Genomic DNA, 19,544 nt, shown 5'->3' on the forward strand with positions numbered 1-19,544 from the left:
GGGCCGCGGCGCGGGAGGAGGCCGCCCCGAGGGGAGCCAGCGCCGCCGCCGCCGCCGCGCAGCCCCGCCGAGCCCTGCGGCAGCCGGGCCGCCCGCCCGCGCACACCGCGCCTTTGCTTTTCTCATTGGGGCGCGCGTGATGATGGAAGGCCGGCCAAGAAGAGAGGAAACGTGCGCCCCGAGACGTCTCCTGTTTCTCTTCAACACACACTCAGGGGTCGCTCAGCACAGATGATTCAGGCTTTTGTACCAGGCGAAGGGACGCGACTGAGGAGAAGGCACCGGGGGTCAAGCCGCACCCTCTGTTCTCGCGCCGGGGCCTTGCCTCAGGACGCGGCCAGTCTTTTTCCATGATCACCTTAAAAGATTTCCCGCCTGAGATTTCCCGCCAGTTTCAAGATCCACATTCTCCTCAGGCCATCTTCCTAAACTCAAAAATCCAAGTATTATTTATAAGGCACCATGAGAAATCTTTTTTATTTTTTTAGATTGTATTTATTTATTCCTGAGAGGCACTGGAAGAGAGGCAGGCTTCGGGACTGGAGCCCGGTGTGGGACTCGATCCCAGGACCCTGGATCATGACCTGACCCAGAGGCAGCCGCCCGACGACTGAACCACCCGGGTGCCCCAGGAACTACCTCTGTCTTTAAGGAAGGAAGCGTGAAAGGAGTTGAAAGCAGACCCCTCGGCCTGCCCCACACAGCAGAGACGGGCCCAGTCCTGCAGCCCCGCCAGCCTGCCCGGGGGAAAGTGGGTGAGGAGGCCTCCAGGGACCGGAGCGTAGTTGGTTCCCAGGGCCTTGACCCATCTCCAAGGTTGGTGCGCATCGGCTCGGGTGTGTGCGTCTGCCCAAAGCTGGAGGCCACGCCGGCCATCACTGAGCTGGGAGGCGGATGCTCGCCCCTCGCGGGACCTCCCCTTCCATGAGGATGTGGACCGCTGCTTCCCGGGGCCCTTGTGAGGCCCAGGTGCCTTGGCAGGTAGCAGGAGCCCCCGGGGAGGTGGGGGTGCTGTGCACCCAGCCTCGTGGGGGCAGGGCCCTCCCCCCCTCCGCCCGGATGCCGGCTGTGCTGGGTGTGCCCGAGCAAAAATCCTGCTCTCCTGAGGTAAGTGGGTTGAAGAAAAAACACAACCGCCGAGATTGGCCCAGATTCTGCTCTGACGGTCGGCCTTGGTCCTGGGGGAGCTTCTCAGGGCAGTTTTAGCTCCTCTCAGCTTGTATATGAAAAGGAGAAAGAAGACAGAATTCAGAAATTCGTGTACAGCCTCGTAATTGTCACAGGAAACTGCTGCTGCAAATGACCGTGACATTATATTGTATTCTCATATCTCTTTCTTCCTTTTGTTTTTTCATTATGCAACAAAAAACAGTGATGTTTATCATCTAAATATTAAGCTTTTAGATGCTGGTATTTAATGCATGTTACTTAGGGCAACTACCTCAAAAAATAAAAAAAATAAACTCCAAATAACTTTTTAAACAAACCATGCAGGTTGACAAGTTGCCACAGAAGATTTTATGAAATAACAAGATTTGCTGTGAATGGGAAGTACTCTTTTTCAATTAAATTTTAAACACACTTAGCAAATATGCCTGTTTCCTCCAGGTGGGAGGTTTGTTTCAGGTTTCCACATGCTGCCTAAGAGTGCTTTAAGTATGCCCAAAACTCCCCTGAGAGAGCAGGAGATCGTAATGTGGAATATTAACTCTTCTGCCTGTTATAACCATAAAGCCAGGCCTACCTCTCTCCCAGGGGCATCAGAAATTGCTTTTGTGTGCTGCTCGGAAAGGCCTTGGAATCCAGAAACGAAGAAAAGTGAAACAACCCAATGCCCTGCCAAAGAGATAAGATAGTGAGTCCAAAGACCTAAAGAAACAGAGTTTTAAGTGACTGGTTTTTAAAAAACAATTCAGGGATCCCTGGGTGGCGCAGCGGTTTAGCGCCTGCCTTTGGCCCAGGGCGTGATCCTGGAGACCCGGGATCGAGTCCCACGTCGGGCTCCCAGTGCATGGAGCCTGCTTCTCCCTCTGCCTGTGTCTCTGCCTCTCTCTCTCACTGTGTGCCTATCATAAATAAATAAAATAAAATAATTAAATAAAAAAAAAAAATTCAAGTACAGCCACACACTGCTTTGCGCCAGCCCTCACGTGGCCACGTGCTAGTTAGGTATCCTTGGACAACTATTTGACCTCTTCTTCCTCAATTTCCCTACTTGTAAAATGGGCATAATAATTGTAATGATTTCATAAGCTTTCACTGGCATGTGTGAGAATTTAGCAAAAAAATCCACATAAAAAAAAATCCACATAAAATCCTTGGCGTGGTGCTTGGTGCTTGTTTAGAACTCAACAAATAGTTAGCTATTACTTTTTAAAATAATAACAACTAATGATATAATAAATTATTAACTTATAGTAAATACTCTTATATTACAGCCTAGTCCCATTCTTTTCTCCTTCTCCAACTTAGGCTTCACCTTAAGGCCAAACATATTGTAGTGGCTTCATTCCTATTTATTTGAACCTGATGTCAGGCCTTCCCAATCACCTAGGTTGCTTATAAAGGCCCAATGCATGTGTCTCATCTCCAAGATTCTGACTTAATTGATCTTGGTGTGGCCTGGGCTTTAGAAGGTTTGGAAGCTCCTGCAGGTGACTCTAATGTACAGCCAACTTTGGAAACCAGCACTTTTCGGTGTTGTCCTGCTCAAAGAGGCACACAGATGTGTATAGTTTAAATCAAATTAAAATGGCATGTCTTCTGAGCTAATAATGTGACTCATTTTGCTGCATTAGCCATTCAAATCAGCCAATCAATCTGACTTATTTTTTCACTGAATTCATAGGTTTTGACTGATTTGACCAATTAATTCAGTAAAAAGTTTGATTCATTATAATTATATGGTCATAGCCTCAAGTAAATTGAATTTTCTGGAAACCAGCTATGATTGAGTGGATGTTTGGAACCTTTTAGATGATACATTACCATAGAAGTTCACATTATTTAATTCCATTCTATACATTGATAAGAAACTGGATATTAAATAAAAATGCTGATAGCTCTGGATTGATTTAACCAATTCATTTAATAAAAATTTGATTTTTCAAACTCTCGTAGCCATAGCCTAAAGAAAATTGGATTTGTTGGGGATGACCTAGGATTTTAAGTGTAATTTAGAATATAAATCACTACAGGAGTACACATTATTTAATTCCATCCTGCACATTTGCTAACCAACTGGATGTTAAATCAAAATGCTGATAGTTGGAATAAGATTAATGTTGTCTCATCCCTTTGATCTCGTCCTGGGGGCTTTTGAAGGCTTCTAGGTTGCTATTGGATTTGCACACTGCTGCCTATTATTAACCTCTTTAAAAAATTAATGAGCGTGTTGATCCACTTAGCGCTTTGGTCATACTGATCCATCAGATGAATCATGAGTGAGGTAGCATTCACAGCTTCTATCAACATCCTGTCAACATTTTCCGTTACAGGCACCAAATGCTACATTCGAAAAAGTCCCTGAACCTAGAAGTTTTGCATCTGGCTGTGAACCTGTGGCATCATGATCTCTGGAACTAGCTGGGCAGACCAAACCGCTCTGGGATATACCCACAGTTGGACAAAACCAAATTCAACAACCACTTGTCTCTAAGCATTTATATTGAAAATAGAAAACAATGGAGTTAAAAATCAGGCAATGTGTTGTATATGGACTACTTCTCCCACAGTGGAACAAGTTATTTGTCTGTGAGAGCATTTATTTGTAGGATGCACAGGAATGATGTCACTAGAAATTGGAGGACATAAGAAAAGTCTTTTAAAATTTCCCTTCTGATAGTTTTATGAAAAAGAGAATTTTGGCTAAAGAGTGAATAAAAAAAATTCATAGTGGTCAAAGGGGTAGGAACGGTATGAATATTTAGTAAGTGCTTATTATGTGCTAGACTCTTTCTGTACATAATCTCCTTTAACCTTTATAACAACTCCTCAGATTGTATCAGTCCCAATTCATGGATAGGGTTATTGAAGTTCAGAGAGATTAGTTAACTTGCTCAAAACTGCACAGCGTGAAGTCACAAAAATACATTTGAACCAAGTCTGTCTGTTCCAGACCCCACCCTGTATGTCAGGGTGACTGATGCTCCTGGTTTACCCAGGACTGATTTCCCAGAACATGGAACTCAGTTTTAAAGTCATGATAGTCCCTGGAAAACCAGAACAAGTTGGCTACTATACTTGGTGACCAGAGGTTACTACTCCCTTAGCCAGCCAGCCAGCCAGATTTTAGGCCCTACATCTGCCCCTCGGGGGGAAGCACACATGGGAGGCCTAGCTCAGCTCACTCCCTCATTTCAGAAAATATATATCCAACCATATTACATTTCTAAACTTTTTTAAAGATTTATTTATTTATTTATTTATTTATTTATTTATTTATTTATTTATTCATGAGCGATACAGAGGGAGAGGCAGAGACACAGGCAGAGGGAGAAGCAGGCTCCCCATGGGAAGCCCGATGCTGGACTTGATCCCAGGACCCCAGGATCACAATCTGAGCCAAAGGCAGATAATCCACCACTGAGCCTCCCAGGTGCCCCTACATTTCCAAGTTAATGGCACTTCTAGACAAATTACTGTATCCTTAGATCGTGTAGGTGAAGGATCAGCAAATGTTCCCCCTAAAAAGCCTTTTTTTAATTTTGTGGGTCACAGAATCTCCGTCACAACCACTCAACTCTGCCATGGTAATGGAAAGCATCCACAGACAATACAAAAACGAACAGATAGGGCTGTGTTCCAAGAAAATACTACTTACCAAAACCAGAGCTGGGCTGGATCTGGCCCGTGGCTAAATTATCAAACCCTGACATAGATTATTTGTAAAGAATCCTCTGTGTAGATAATGCAGTTTTGAAGAATTATTTCTGGAAGTTACTTTAATTGGGGTAGGGCCAGCAGGCTGTTGGGAGCTGTCTTTGGATCAACCTATTGGAGTTAGCTGTGCTTGTTTGGGGGCTATCAAATTTGACTTTTCTGATCCTTCCCCCAAAGCACTTAGTGTGTGTCTGTGTGAAGGAGCAGCATGGTATCTCCCATCGCAAATGTATATCCCTTCCTTGTCACATTCATTTTTCTCTTGCCTTTTCAGATTTTATTTCCAAACACCATTTAAAAAGTCATTCCTGGGGCACCTGCGTGGCTCAGTCGGTTAAGCATCTGCCTTTGGCTCAGGTCAGGATCCCAGGGTCCTGGGATGAAGCCCCGCATTGGGTTTCCCGGTCACCAGGGAGTCTGCTTCTCCCTCTCCCTCTGTGCATGTGCTCTCTCTCTCTCTCTCTCTCTCTTAAATAAACAAACAAATAATAAATCTTTTTAAAAAATAAAGTCATTTCTATTAGCACTCTATGTAAACTTCAGATATACTCATTTGCTTCAATATAGCATTTTCTTTTTTAATGTGTGCAGGGAAAATACTGAAGTTGTTCTATACTGAAAAGCAAATACCACTTTAGCACCAGAGCAGCCTCTACCAACCCAACATTCATTGTTGTGTGCCTTCCTCTGCTCACAGGGTCCTCACAGAGCAGTCAGTCGCCTGCACAGTGTGAAGTCACAAAAACAGGATTTGAGGGGCCCTTCAAGACCTCATGCCCTAAACACAGATCTGGCCCAAAGAGGAGAAGTGTATAACCAACATATTCTCAAATGTGAAAGGAATAGCAGGCATGGCTTGAGGACGCAGGTGGGGTGGGGAGGAGGTGTAAATCTGGGGGGCAAATAGCAACAGGTAAGGTTTGGGCTCGGGATTAGCCAGGCAGAGAGGCGGCTGATACATAGATTAGCTCAGGAAGAGAAGAAGCAGGTGCTCAGCCTTTGGAGACAGTGACGGGTCATTAGGAGGATGTAATTGTTAAAGCAAGCAGAGGCCCACTGTGCATTCTCAAGCAGGAGGGGATCCACGGACAGTGATAAGGTGGACACCACGGGCAGGGGGTCCTACTGGTGTTGAAGTTAGGAGACTGGGGCAGAGTGTGGCAGCTGAAATGGACGGTAAGGGACGGGGTCCAAAAAACTTCCCCAGAATCTGGAGGATGGTGGTAGTGTAGCTAATTCCAGAAAAATTGGGAAGAGGTGATGCTCATTTATGAAAATGACTTCAAGCTTTAGCTTGAAAACCTGTGATATTTCCATGCCCCTTGAAAACAACTGTTCTCTGGGCAAGCAGGTAGGAGATCAGAGCTTCATGCAGATTTTTTTTTTAAGTAAGCTCTAAAAAACATGGAACACATTACAAATTTGCATATCATCCTTGTGCAGGGCCGTGCTAATCTTCCGTGTATCATTCCGATTTTAGTATATGTGCTGCCAAAGTGAGCCCTCTGTGCAGATTTTACGTAGAACTCCACAGATGATAACTGAGCCAGGCAAGGAGTTCCTATGCTTTTTTTGGCCATTTATTTCCCTAATGACCCCTGCCTAAACTCTTCCGTGTTTGGTTGAAGAGCAACACATCAGGATTATTGTCTCTTTTGATTTGCTCTGGCTGCCCCATGCATAAACTTGCAGACAACATCCCCATCAAACACTTCTCTACTAACTCTAGGATCTCCAGATCATGGTTCCTGAGTTAACCCATAAACCAACTGAATGAATCATCAGCTCTGGCAAGGGTGGGTTCTGACAACTGGTTTCTTTTTTTTTTTTTTTTAATTTATGATAGTCACACAGGGGGAGAGAGAGAGGCAGAGACACAGGCAGAGGGAGAAGCAGGCTCCATGCACCGGGAGCCCGACGTGGGATTCGATCCCGGGTCTCCAGGATCGCGCCCTGGGCCAAAGGCAGGCGCTAAACCGCTGCGCCACCCAGGGACCCCCGACAACTGGTTTCTTAATCCTGGCCACACTAGCCGCTGAATTGGTATCGGTAAGTTTGCACTTGACTTAGGAAACTGAATTGAGCTGCTTATGACCTTCAAAGAGAATCAGTTAAAGAAGGTATCATGGGGCACCCAGGTGGTTCAGTGGTTGAGCATTTACCTTCAGCTGAGGTCATGATCCTGGGGTCCTGGGATCTAGTCTGGCATCAGGTTCCCCAAAGGGAGCCTGCTTCTCTCTCTGCCTATGTCTCTGCCTCTCTCTGTGTCTCTCATGAATACATACATAAAAATCTTAAAAAACGGTATCACAACAGTTAAGGATATATAAACATATATTAGGTAGATATTTAGATAATGCACGCATTAAGCAAAGCACTATTTCTATTTAATGACAAAAGCAGAATCAACTATGCACCTGAAAACACTTCATAATTGTTTAGTTTATCAATTTAACCCACTGACTTCAATTTTCCAACCTTACACTTGTAAGGAATGCATTAATATTGAAGATTATAGTGATATCCAGTAGAGAATACAGTAATAAATAATTTAGCTTCTTTATGCTTTAGTTGCTTTCCTAAATTACTTATGAAACAGCAACAAATACTACTGGTGCTATTGGGAAAGCTGACATTATCCATTTCTTATTTAACAATGGAGTCATAAAAAAAGAGAGAGAGAAGGGAGGCTGGGAGCGAGAAACTCATTATTGTATTAAATACAGATCCTGGTATCTTGAGAAGCAGCATGTTTGATTTGGCTAAAGAATATCAAAAGCCACAAAGCAAGAAAAGGACATTTGTTGTAGCCAAAGTAAACAGTTTTTATTTGTTTTCCATATGCAAGCACATGAGTAGAACCCAGCATATTTTATATTTGTACATTTTGGGGAAACATGTAGAATTTTAGTCATCATAACATAAACCATGTCCCTTCTGCTACTTTATGTTTATCAACCGGGAGTGTTACATGAGCAAAGCATGTGGAAATCAGTGATCCTATGACATTTCAGGACACCATATGGAATTTGTCAAGCCCCAGACTGAAAGAAGTACACCTGAATTGTCTCGGTTGTGTGAAAATGTATTCTATAACTGTTTCCAGAATATGCGATTCAAATATCATAGTGACTTATCAAATATAATCCTTGTTGCCAGGGAATATTTCCTTGAGCCTTATTGACTTATTAATTTTTTTTTTATCTCACTAGAGATGGCTGTGTCTCCCATCTTCCAGAAACTCTAAGATTTTCCCTCTCTCTCCAAAACAGGAGAGTTTTTGGAGAAAAAAACCCCTGCCCCTCAATATGAACATGATCAAATGCATGCATTTCTAAAGAGGGCTTTAACCAAAGATCAGAAAAATTGAGGGTGCTTTTTTTGAAATATTATTTCCCACATTCTAACAGTTATGCCTGCCAGACAAGATGTCTACAGTAAACTTTATAAACCTCCATATTTTGAGAAATCAATTGTGGATGTTAAGATGGAAGTAGAAGAAATTCATTTTAAAAAGTTACTGATAATGTAAATAAAGCCTTTAACAGTGCTTGGCACATAATATGTGCTCAATAAACACAGTGTTAGCTATTGTAATTTTATTATTTGGGATATTCACAATTAATGACAAATGGTAACATGTATGTACATATGTATAAATGTACACACAGATTTATGTATATAACAGGTATGTATAAACAGAGAAGTGCCTAACTTTTGTAATTGCCAAAAATAATCTTTGCTTGTGAATTAATTCATTGCCATTCGCTATTTGTTTTCCTGTTGCAAGTTGGAAAGGAGAACACCAGCAGAGGTGTGAAATGGCTCATTTATTTCAGTGAATTATTAACCCAGAAGACTTGCCACAATTATTCTAATCAGAGCAGTGAAGCAACTCTGGCCATTGAGGAAACACCAAATCAATGAATTTAAATCGTGAAACAGGCTGCCCAGTGCCACCTTAATCACAGAATAATAAAACATTAGGATCAGAAGGGCCTTCAGAAACAAATAATGAGGGATGCCTGCGTAGCTTAGCGGTACAGCATCTGCCTTTGCCCTGGGATGTGATCCTGGAGTCCTGGAATTGAGGCCCACATCAGGCTCCCTGCATGGAGCCTGCTTCTCCCTCTGCCTGTGTCTCTGCCTCTCTCTCTGTGTCTTTCATGAATAAATAAATAAAATCTTAAAAAAATAACAACAACAACAACAAAAAATCATGAGAGACCCGAAACTATAGAGCACAAACTGAGGGTAGATGGAGACAGGTGGGTGGAGGATGGGCTGGAGGGGGGATGGGCATTAAAGAGGGCACTTGTTAGGAAGAGCACCGGGTATTATATGTAAATAACAAGCCACTGAACTCTACTCCTGAAACCAATGTTGAATTTTATGTCATCTAAACAAAAATTAATTAAAAAAGAAAAAAAAGAAGAAGAAGAGCCATCAGATGTCATCCAACATAATGTCTTCATCTTACAAGTGAGGAATCTGGGGCCCAAAGAGGTAGGGTGACTTGCTGGAGCACATAGTTGGTACCAGAAGAGTCATTCCAACATTGGGCTTTTGTCTCCACATCCGGGCTCTGCTCAGTCTCATCTGTATGGTATTTCTTTCCCTCTAAAAAAATAAGTCTATCTAATTGCACTGAGTCTGTGTGAAGCCATTACAGCTGGATTTGCCTCGTTGGCCTCTTGTGGGTGACAGCCTTGTTAGCTTCTCAAATATTGAGAAGATGGATTATGATTTAAGATCATTGAACCAAAGGGGCCCCAACAAGTATCCCTTTAACCTCACCTTTTCTGATCTCCTATTGTCGATATCCAGGATATATGGGTGCACATCACTTCACTTTAGAATTAAAACGTCCACTATTTGGCTTTTGTTTTCCAAGTGTATTTTTAAATGAAGCCTTTGAAACAGATCACAGGAATCTCTTTCTTATATCTAGATAGGCTCCACATCCAGCATGGAGCCCTATGTGGGGCCTAGACTTATGACCCTGAGATCAAGACCTGAGCTAAAAAAAAAAAGGGCCTGAGCTGAGCTAAGAGTTGGATGCTTAACTGACTTAGCTACCCAGGCACCCCTAGACATGGCCTTTTTAGTGAGAATTATTGATTAGTTGGAGAAATCACTTGTCCCTGATTCCAGTGTTCAGGATACGTGATCCAGATGGCGAAATTAGCTTAAATCCACACAGGCAGAACCCACAGTGGAGTGGGGCTGGAGGTTCCTGAACACAGGATTTGGTCTCCTTTACATTTGTATCTCCTGCACGAAGCACAGTGCTTGCTTGGTACATTGTAGGTACTCAATACAGTTAGTTGGACAAATTAATGAAAGAATAAGCAAATTAAATTTCTGGTTCTCCAAACTTTCCATAGGAAGAGAAGAGTAGCTTCACCTGAAGACAGGCATTTATGCTCTGAAGTTGGGTTTCCCAAACTTGATGGGCTGGTGGCTACTTTGGAGAGACCAAGAAACCAACCAGCCAGACAACCAGAAAAACAAACATTTTTTCAAGACTTTTCCGTCCACTTTTGGTAGCCACTACAAAGCACATTTCCATGCCTAAAGGGACATCCTTGAACTTCAGTGGATGACTTCAGAATGCATCCCTGCACCCCTCAACTTCCTTCAGAATGCTATGCTATTCTGAGATGCTGGCCTCTGTCTTTTGTTCATTATAGAGGCCAGTTGACCAGCTGCTTGTAGCATCTTACCTTTTTCAGACCTAACTATGGGAAAGCCCACATCCAAGTTTCTCACCTTAGCAGGTTTTTGCGTAGTCTGGTGTTCCCATGAAGAAAAAAATGAACACTTGTTTCCTTTTAAACAATTCTTTGGGGTGCCAGTGGCTCAGTCAGTTAAGGCACCCAACTTTTACTTTCAGCTCAGGTCTTGATCTCCGTGTCCTGGGATAGAGCCCTGAGTTGGGCTCTGTGCTTGGTGCAGAGTCTGCTTGGGACTCTCTCTCTCTCTCTAAATAAATAAACAAATCTAAAAAAAAAGAATTAAACAGGGCTGCCTGGGTGGCTCAGTTGGCGTATGCCTTTGGCTCAGGTCATGATCCCAAGGTCCTGGGATTGACTCCCACATCAGACTCCTCCCCCCTGAGGGTGAGAGTCTGTTTCTCCCTCTGCCTGCGGCTCTCCCTACTTGTGCTCTCGTTCTCTCTGTCAAATAGATAAATAAAATCTTTTTTAAAAAGAAATTTAAAAAAAAGAATTAAACAATTCCTCTTTAATAAAGCCTTTGCCTCTCTGTCATTGGAATCCCAGCCAGCCTGACTTCTGATTAAATTTCTCCATTAAGTGGTGGAAGATGGTTCAGAGTGTATACTGCTTGAAAGATGGCCATTCAGACAGCCATGTGTTGTAAAACTATTTTGTGCATGTGGCCCACTCATAGGGAAAGGCATTCCAGCACAGAGTATGTGTGTGTCAGCGCTGGCAAGAGACCACGCTGGGGCATGAATATGTATGTTTTAAGGAAGGAGCAACAGTTGAGAATGGACGAAAGACATAGCCTGGGCACCCTCCCAATGCCTATAATTACACCACTAACCCTCCCCTAGGGAAAGCTCGGTTCTGCTCATTTTCAGAGAGGTGAAATTGGCATCTGAAGACATGTTTTTGAGATTTGAACACTGAGGTCTCTTTATGTAAGCATCAGCAATAAAACATCTTTATGTTGACCACATTTTCTTTCCCAGAGACACGAGAAAAGAACAGGATTTGCCTCGTAGGCCTAAAAAGAACACTCTGCTTCCTTTCTTAAAATCTTCCATGGTGTTTTTCTACCTTTGGTTTTGAGTTATAGAGAGATGGATATTTTTGTTCCTGAGCCAAGAAGCCTGTGTGCCATGTGTCTTTCACACAGCAGCTACATTTCACAAAAAAAGAAGTGTTTTTTTACCTGATTTTTCCTGTGGCATTTAAAAAATCTGCACTGAACTTTGCCACATTCATTTTTTCCGACCCAAAGGCACCAGTGTAAGTTGGTGGGAGGAAAAACATTAACTTCACTTAAGCCTGGAGAGAGGTCAGTGGACATGTCCAGAATCACACAGTGACTCAGAATACCTGCCTAGGCACTTTCTTAATCAGTCTGAAAGGCTGGCCATTTAAACAACAGGAGAGATTTACTCATTTTGGAAGTCTCATAGGCTGTGTTTCTAAATGGTCAACATCTAGTTTCAGGCGGGCAAATGAAGTGTCATTTTTACTCATTATTCCAAGTCAACAAAGTGAAAATAAAAATATATCCAAAAAGTTTGTAAAAAGCTTCTCTCATGATAAATCTATAGTTGGTTTTGATTAAGTTGGAAAAGTCTATTTGAAAGATGTCTTGGGACGCCTGGATGGCTCAGCGGTTGAGTGTCTGCCTTTGGCCCAGGACAGGATCCTGCAGTCCCGGGATCGAGTCCTGCATCGGACTCCCTGCACGGAGCTTGCTTCTCCCTCTGCCTGTGTCTCTGCCTCTCTCTGTGTGTGTCTCTCATGAATAAATAAATAAAATCTTTAAAAAAAAGAAAAAGAAAGATGTCTCAAGCTTTAGAAGTTGATTTCACGGAGTAGCTCTCCACTCTCATGACTTACCCCATCCCCATCCCAACAGTCAACTGTGAGCAAAGCACCCCAAATGGCAAGACTCACATCTGAGCCCACTTGACATTTTACAATTTTTTTTAATGTCTGGGCGAAAGCTGACTTTCCAGGTATCTGGTAGCCACTTTTTTGGTATTTACCTAGATGCTTATACTACAGACAAAAGAATAGAGAACACAAAAGGCAATTTAACACCTTTCCTCCACACTCCAGCAGTTTGGGATACCACCCTTAGGTCAGTTTATGTCAAGAAATCAACTCATAGCAATGCTTGGTTCTAAATTTAAAGTTTCTCCCTTTATGTTCAGCTGTGGTTAAAATTCGTGTTTTCTCTGAATTTGCACTTCTAGTGGGACACAGTTCTCTTACCCCTACTTTACCCTTTGCATGCTAAACAATTCCAGTTCCTTCAACCATCCAATCTTTTTCTAGCTCCCTCTCCAGCCTGCTGTAGTACTCCTCTCTGGGACTGCTATGAGTTTCCCAATTAGGTTCTCTTGGGTAGTCTGGAAATCTACCCACACCAGTGGACCTCGCCCCCCAAAACAAAAACAAAGCAACTCACACACATTCCCCCAAACCAACAGGAGGAGCAGCTCACCTTTCCCAGTTGGCATGTGTCATTTATTTCATATGTATTAGTATATGTAGTCATCTGTGGGTTTCTTTGGCCATCTTATTGAGCAAATTAAATTCTAAGACAGTCAAAAGTTTAGTAATGTAACCAGAAAACTCTTAGCCACTGAATATGGCAATGACATGACATGTCTTTCAAGAAGAAATTGGCTATGACAATGACCAAAGAAGAAAATCCCTAGAGTCCCTGGCAACGTGGCAACTTAACGTTGCTTACTGAGAGGTATGGGTTTCTTCTAGCTTATGATAATCACAAGAGCTGGTTCTACTGGATGTAAAAAGGAGGAGCTTGAAGGAAAAGTTTCTTTACAAGTTGAAAGTAAACTAAGCTAGGCTGATGATCATTTCCATAGATTTTAGATATAAAAAATTATAGAAACTGGTTTCAGTTATTAAAAAGCATGAGCATAAGCCTTTTGATCCCTTAATTAAAGTTCTTGTTCAAAAACTGTGTTCAAACAAAACCTTTAACAGCTCAATTTCTAAAATAATATCATAAAAGCAGGAGAGGGAACAGATCTGTATGTATCTGTACTATACGAGAAATCTTATCGCCAATTTCTAAAGGGAAAGGCAGGAGTCCCAGGGTGCCTGTTAAAGATTTTACTGGAGAGGTACTGGGCGGGGAAGGGGGGCATGAAAATGTCATTAAGGAGAATGAAAGCCTAGGTATGCTAAAAAATACAGCCTTGCAGAGCCGCCTAGCAAAACCTGGAGCGAGAGACACTACTTTTTTTGGTCTGTGAGGTTTGCATTTGTTCCCTTTACCAAAGCCATCTGAGCCCCTTGCACCCCATCTCCTGTTGTCTCCATCTTTGGCCTTAAACAAAGACATCCAGGTCACGGTGTGCATTTCAGGTCTTCTAATCACTAAGTGTCAGTTCAGTGAGGGGAAATATCAGTTAATACAAAAGTGGATTTCTCACAGTGGTGGCTGGTACAGATCCAGGTTCAGATTTTTCACCTTTACTCCACATCACCTCTCAACCCTTCATGCCCAGGGGATTTAAAAAAAAAAAAAAGGAATAGAAAGGCATGGAGCACATAATTTCTTTTCTTTCAGGTTCTCTAAGTAAACCCCGGGTTCTGGTTGGACCGTGTGTCGATATCATGATGTCTGAATTCTCATCGTTATCAGAGTAGCCAGAGCTTACTGTTTTTAAAACTCCAATTGCTCTGATGGGTAGTTCCATCTACCAAAGGCAACTCTCAATGGTGCATGTGCACAGACTCTCAAATTAAGTTCAAATTAGCAGTTTGAACTTGGGCTCAGCACAGCAACCTGCAAGCTTTTTAGAGTGACCATCTGTGGTTCATCCTATCTTAACATTACCTGCATAGTCACCAGTTGACTGAAGACTAATGCTTCGTCCAAATTAAATCGCTTATCTTGTATTGTACTTCAAAGCCAAAAGTGAAATCCTTGGTGAATTTGTTCCTCAAAGAATTTCCATTAACCCAGTTTGTATTTCTCAACAGGAAATCATATAGACTTGGAAAATGATAAAAGTCATGTAACTGAGAGCCGAAGATGAGAACAGACAGGTCAAATATACAAATATACCCATGCAAAGAGATAGGAAGAAGATATTTGGGGGCATTGTCACAAAAAGGTTGCCTCTTTATTTATTTTTTTATATTTTATTTATTTACATGAGAGAGAGAGAGCACAGAGGGAGAGGGAGAAGCAGACTCTCCACTGAGCAGGGGCAACTTTTAGAACATCTGGGTGGCTCAGTCGGTTAAGCATCTGCCTTCGGCTCAGGTCGTGATCCTGGGGTCCTGAGATCAAGTCCCTCATCGGGCTCCCTGCAGGGAGCCTGCTTCTCCCTCTTTCAATGTCTCTGCCTCTCTCTCCGTGTCTCTCATGAATAAATAAATAAAATCTTAAAAAAAAAAAGTTGCCCCTTCAGAGAAGAAATTAAAATTACACTCCTTACCTGAATTTTCAGATGTAGCACACTTCATAGAGTATTTGGAAAACTGAAATCCCCTCTCATTTTTGTGATGAAATTAGACTTGTATTTCTCTAAAACAAGTATTAGACCCAGAGAAACACAAAGTGCAAGAGGAATGCAGCAAAACATATGTCCCCCCCAAATCACATATTTAAAGGTAAGATTATCTTTTACTGATAAATTATGAAAAGTACTACTCAAAATAAGTTACAGAATATGCATGCAAAGTGGAGTCATTTTTATTTTTGGTGTAATAGCTAAGAAACTTAAAAAGAAAGCAATATTGCAACAGAACAAAATAAATGAGAGACTGTGGAGTCACTTAGCTTCTGTCACGACTTTCCTTAATATTCTGTGAAGAGAGAACATACAAGCTGCATTAGCTGCATTTAAAAAAAAAAAATAGCCTGTTGTGGAAGCTTCTGGTGTTTGGAAATGAATGGTCGATCTTGGTTAAAGCCTAGAGGAGATGCAGACACTTTGATTCAAAATGCAATAGGATATCTGAAAGCTCTCCAGCCACAGGGCAAGGCTTGTGTAGAGCAGAGTTGGGCAAGAAGTCCATCTGGCAAGGAACTAAGGTAGGAGTCAAAACAAACAAGATTGCAGCAAATTTCAGGCTACAGACAGCAATCAAATACACAAGAAGTCAAAACAGGTTGTTTATATGGCCTCTCTTCCCCAACTGGAAGACAAGTTCCATGTGCACAGGAATTTTTTATTTTTGTTTACAATCGCATCCCCAGCTTCTAGAACAATTCCTCGCTCAAATATCTGATGACTGAATGAACATCTAAGTTCCAGAAGATAGACTTGTCAAAGGAAATGAAATTCCACAAATATCTAGTGATCACCTAAGCAGCGCCATGTTAAGCGTCCACATACAGTAACATATATAGCACTGCAATGTGACATGAAAATGCATAATGCAAGGTGAGGGGAGGACAGGCCAGTGATGGTATAAAGGACTGTCGTTGTTAAGAATGGCATGGGTCGGAAAGGCTGAAATCTGTGCCAGGCCCCCAGCTTGGTATTCAGTTCCCTGAGATCCCTGCACAGAAACCACTTCATCTACTGTATACCTAAGTGTACTTCATCATATACCTAAGTGTACTTCTAGTAGGTGCTCAGTAAATGTCTGGGAATTAATGAGAAGGCAATAAGGGACCCAAAGAGAACATGCGATTTAGCTTCAGGGTTAGAATATTGGCCAGGACCAGCCAGAAAATCGGCCCAGGGTTCCCTCCTTGTTCCCTCCTTCTCCTTCAATGGAATGACCGTAGCCAGTCCAGATCTCAGACTGTCAGAGTGAAGTCTGAGACCTCCAGGCCTAGAATTAAATACCAAAATGTGAAACCCCAGGGCTCTATTTAAGACTTCCCAAATCAGTGGTGCCTGAATGGCTCAGCTAGTTAAGCATCTGCCTTCTGCTCAAGTCATAATCCGTAGGTCCTGCTATCAAGCCCTGGGTGGGGCTCCCTGCTCAGTGTGGAACCTGCTTCTCCCTCTCCCTCTGCTGTTCCCTGCTCCCTCCCCCCATATAAATAAATAAAATCTTTTTAAATTTTTGAAAAAAAAAAAAAAAAAGACTTCTTGAATCAAAATCCTGGATGGGGGACCCAGAAACTAACATCTTATGCAAGTACCCAGGTAAATCTTCTGCATGACAAAGTTTGGATTCGACTAAAGTAGGATTTTGTAGACAAGTAAAAAGATCTAATAAGGATTCTCTCAGGTCCCTATATTAGTAACTGAAATCCCAAGGGCAAGGAAAACTAATATTTTGGGTGGTTACTGTAGACCAGGTACTATTCAAGATGCTGTCACATATAATAATTTAATATTCAAAAATCCAAGGTGGTAGTTTCATTACATCTATTTTTAAAGAAACAAGCTTAAGAACAATAAATAACTTGCCTAACATTGCACAAGTCCTTAGTGGGATTCCAAATCATGTTTAATTTCTGAGATCACATGCTCCCCTACGTCTTGCTGCAACTTTTGGAAAGGCAAAATTGAGTGAACTGGGACATTCTGTAGTGCCTGTCTTTAAGAAATGTACATAGAATCTGTTACTGATTGGATGAATCCGCCAAGATAAATTTCTAGAAATGAAGATTTGAGTCATATATTGCTGGGCTCCAGCCAACCAGCCCTCTCCAGTGGCCAGGTCTCATATTTTAAAGAAACGCCAAAAGTCCAGCTTTGCATGTGAAATATCCTGATTTTTAAATATAGATAACTAATTCAAAAGTTTAAAACATAGGGATCCCTGGGTGGCTCAGTGGTTTAGTGCCTGTTCCTCCCAGGGCAAGATCCTGGGGTCCAGGGATCAAGTCCAGGGATCAAGTCCTGGGATCGAGTCCCACATCCAACTCCCTGCATGGAGCCTGCTTCTCCCTTTGCCTGTGTCTCTGCCTCTCTCTATGTGTCTCTCACGAATAAATAAAATCTTAAAAAAAAAAAGTTTAAACTACATCTCAAAAGTCAAACAGGTCTGGAAAACAAAATCTCTACTTTGGAGTATACAAATCCCAGGGAATTAAGGTGCATAGAACAACTGGGATACTATTTAGTGTAAAATGCTTTAGAACAGAGACATGTGTCCATGCATTCTGCTTACAAGAAGCTATATCCTATCACTACTTCTGGTTTAATTTGATAAAACCTGCATTGCATCATCTTTTGATTTTATACAGATGTCTCAGATATGGCCCAAAGGCCAAATTTTTGTAAATTGAACTGGACCTATTAACTTACCATCCTGGAGATGAAAACCTTACTATTCCGGTTTGGGAGTGACCATCGATTAGCATTGACCAATTTTAAATTTGTGATCCCCTGCTTTTCCAATACGTTTTAAAGGAAAATGGAGTAAACTCTGGGGGAAGAACTTTCCGTTTAGTAAGCACTCCATACTGCATCTGCTTTCTAATAATTGCATTTGTGGATTTCTCAAGTGGAACTTCTCGGTACCAAAGTGAGCCCTGTTTCAGAGCAGAAATTCTCTCCCACACCCAAAGAGCTAATAACGAGTGATTTACTACGTAGGATATATGTTCTAAAACAGCAAGTTTGCAATAACTGAGTTTTCATCCCTATTATTATTTAATGATTCCATAGTGCTAACTTACGAATGACAATAAACAAGCCAACGAGCTTTTGTTGTTTCTAACATATCCATGGTCTAAATAATACTCCACTCTTCCGATATTGGGGATTTTTTTTCTTAATCTATTTTACCGCAGGGTTAAAAAGATACCTCTCCTTCGGTGTCTTCAGGTTTGCAACGTGTAGACATTTATTTCAGGTTATCAAGTGAGGCGACGTTAACGGACCCAGGCAGAAACCATCACTAAGTTAATACAGCGTCACAACGTCACCAGTCAAAGGATGTTAAACGCAGTACAGAGGCGCGAGCATCAGTGTGGACAGATGAGAAAGGCACTTCCAAGGATGACCCGCAAAGATTCCTAGTCTCAAGACCCCACAGAAAGCCTCCAGGGAGTGAAGTCGGCAGGTTCTAATTTCACTTAGTTTCATGGCTATGTTTGGGGGGTTTTTTGTTCTTTTTTGTTTCTGTTTTTGTTTTTTCAATTATTATTGTAGTTTTCCACTGCAAAAGCAAAGCGCATCAGAGGAGTCGGGCGGATTTCTGAGCAGAAAAGCCTCGTCTCTCCCGGAAGCGTGACGGCGCCGAGTTCCCGGAGCCGCGCGGGCCCGGCCACAGGGCAGCGCCCCGCCCGCCCCGCCGCCCCCCTACCACCGGCGGGGCTGCACCGGGCGGGGCTGCACCGGGCGGGGCTGCACCGGGCGGGCGGGGCGGGGCTCCGGCTGCTGCCCGAGAGCTCCGCGGCGCTCCCCGGCCCGCGGCCGCCGGCGTTGGAGAAACTAGGGGACTTGCTCGGCGCGCCCGGGTTCCCGAAGCGCCTCGCTGCCGGCAGCAGGGCTCGCGCCGGGCGCCGGGCCTCCAGCCCCCGCCGGCTCTGCGCCCTCGGCCCGCGCGCGCTCCTCCTCCCTCCACCCCCGCCCCGCCCCCCCGCTCTTACTCACCCCTTCTTCCCCCGCCCCCGGCTCCCACCGCCGCCCACCCGCGACCTCCCCTCCGCGTCTCCCCCTTCTCCTCACTTCTCCCTCCCGCCTCCTCCTACCCGCTTCCTCCGCCTCCGCCCCTCCCCCGCCGCTCACCTCCGTCCTTCACTTCTTCCCTCTGCCACCTCCTCCTGCACCCCTTCCTTCCCACGTCCTCTTACCTCCACTTCATCCTCCCCACCCTCTTCTTACTCACCCCTTCTTCCTGTCTCCTGCCCTTTCTTCCTCCCCCATACCTCCTTCCCCTCACTTCTTCCCTCCCCTACCTCCTCCCCCTTCTCCCTTCCTCTTCCCTCTCCAGCCCCTCCTCCCCTTCTCACTTCCCCTGCCTCCCATCTCCTCCCACCCCCCTTCCTCCACCTTT

The 19,544-nt window shown here is 43.4% G+C and overlaps 1 protein-coding gene and 1 non-coding gene across 2 annotated transcripts; both read right to left on the reverse strand.

The window, feature by feature from the left end:
• Positions 1-155: 155 nt before the first annotated feature.
• On the reverse strand, positions 156-19,414 carry LOC102155494. The gene is made up of 4 exons (XM_038574493.1): positions 19,377-19,414; positions 19,277-19,323; positions 1,745-1,836; positions 156-1,216 (listed from the first exon to the last, which is right to left on the reverse strand). The coding sequence occupies exons 1-4, from the start codon at positions 19,412-19,414 to the stop codon at positions 578-580; spliced, it is 816 nt and encodes a 271-aa protein (XP_038430421.1). The 3' UTR covers positions 156-577.
• On the reverse strand, positions 6,280-6,385 carry LOC119866020. The gene has a single exon (XR_005378958.1). It is a non-coding gene; the product is annotated as a U6 spliceosomal RNA (small nuclear RNA).
• Positions 19,415-19,544: the final 130 nt, after the last annotated feature.

The sequence above is a fragment of the Canis lupus genome, chromosome 25 (genome assembly GCF_011100685.1).
Source record: "Canis lupus familiaris isolate Mischka breed German Shepherd chromosome 25, alternate assembly UU_Cfam_GSD_1.0, whole genome shotgun sequence".
NCBI lineage: Eukaryota > Metazoa > Chordata > Mammalia > Carnivora > Canidae > Canis > Canis lupus.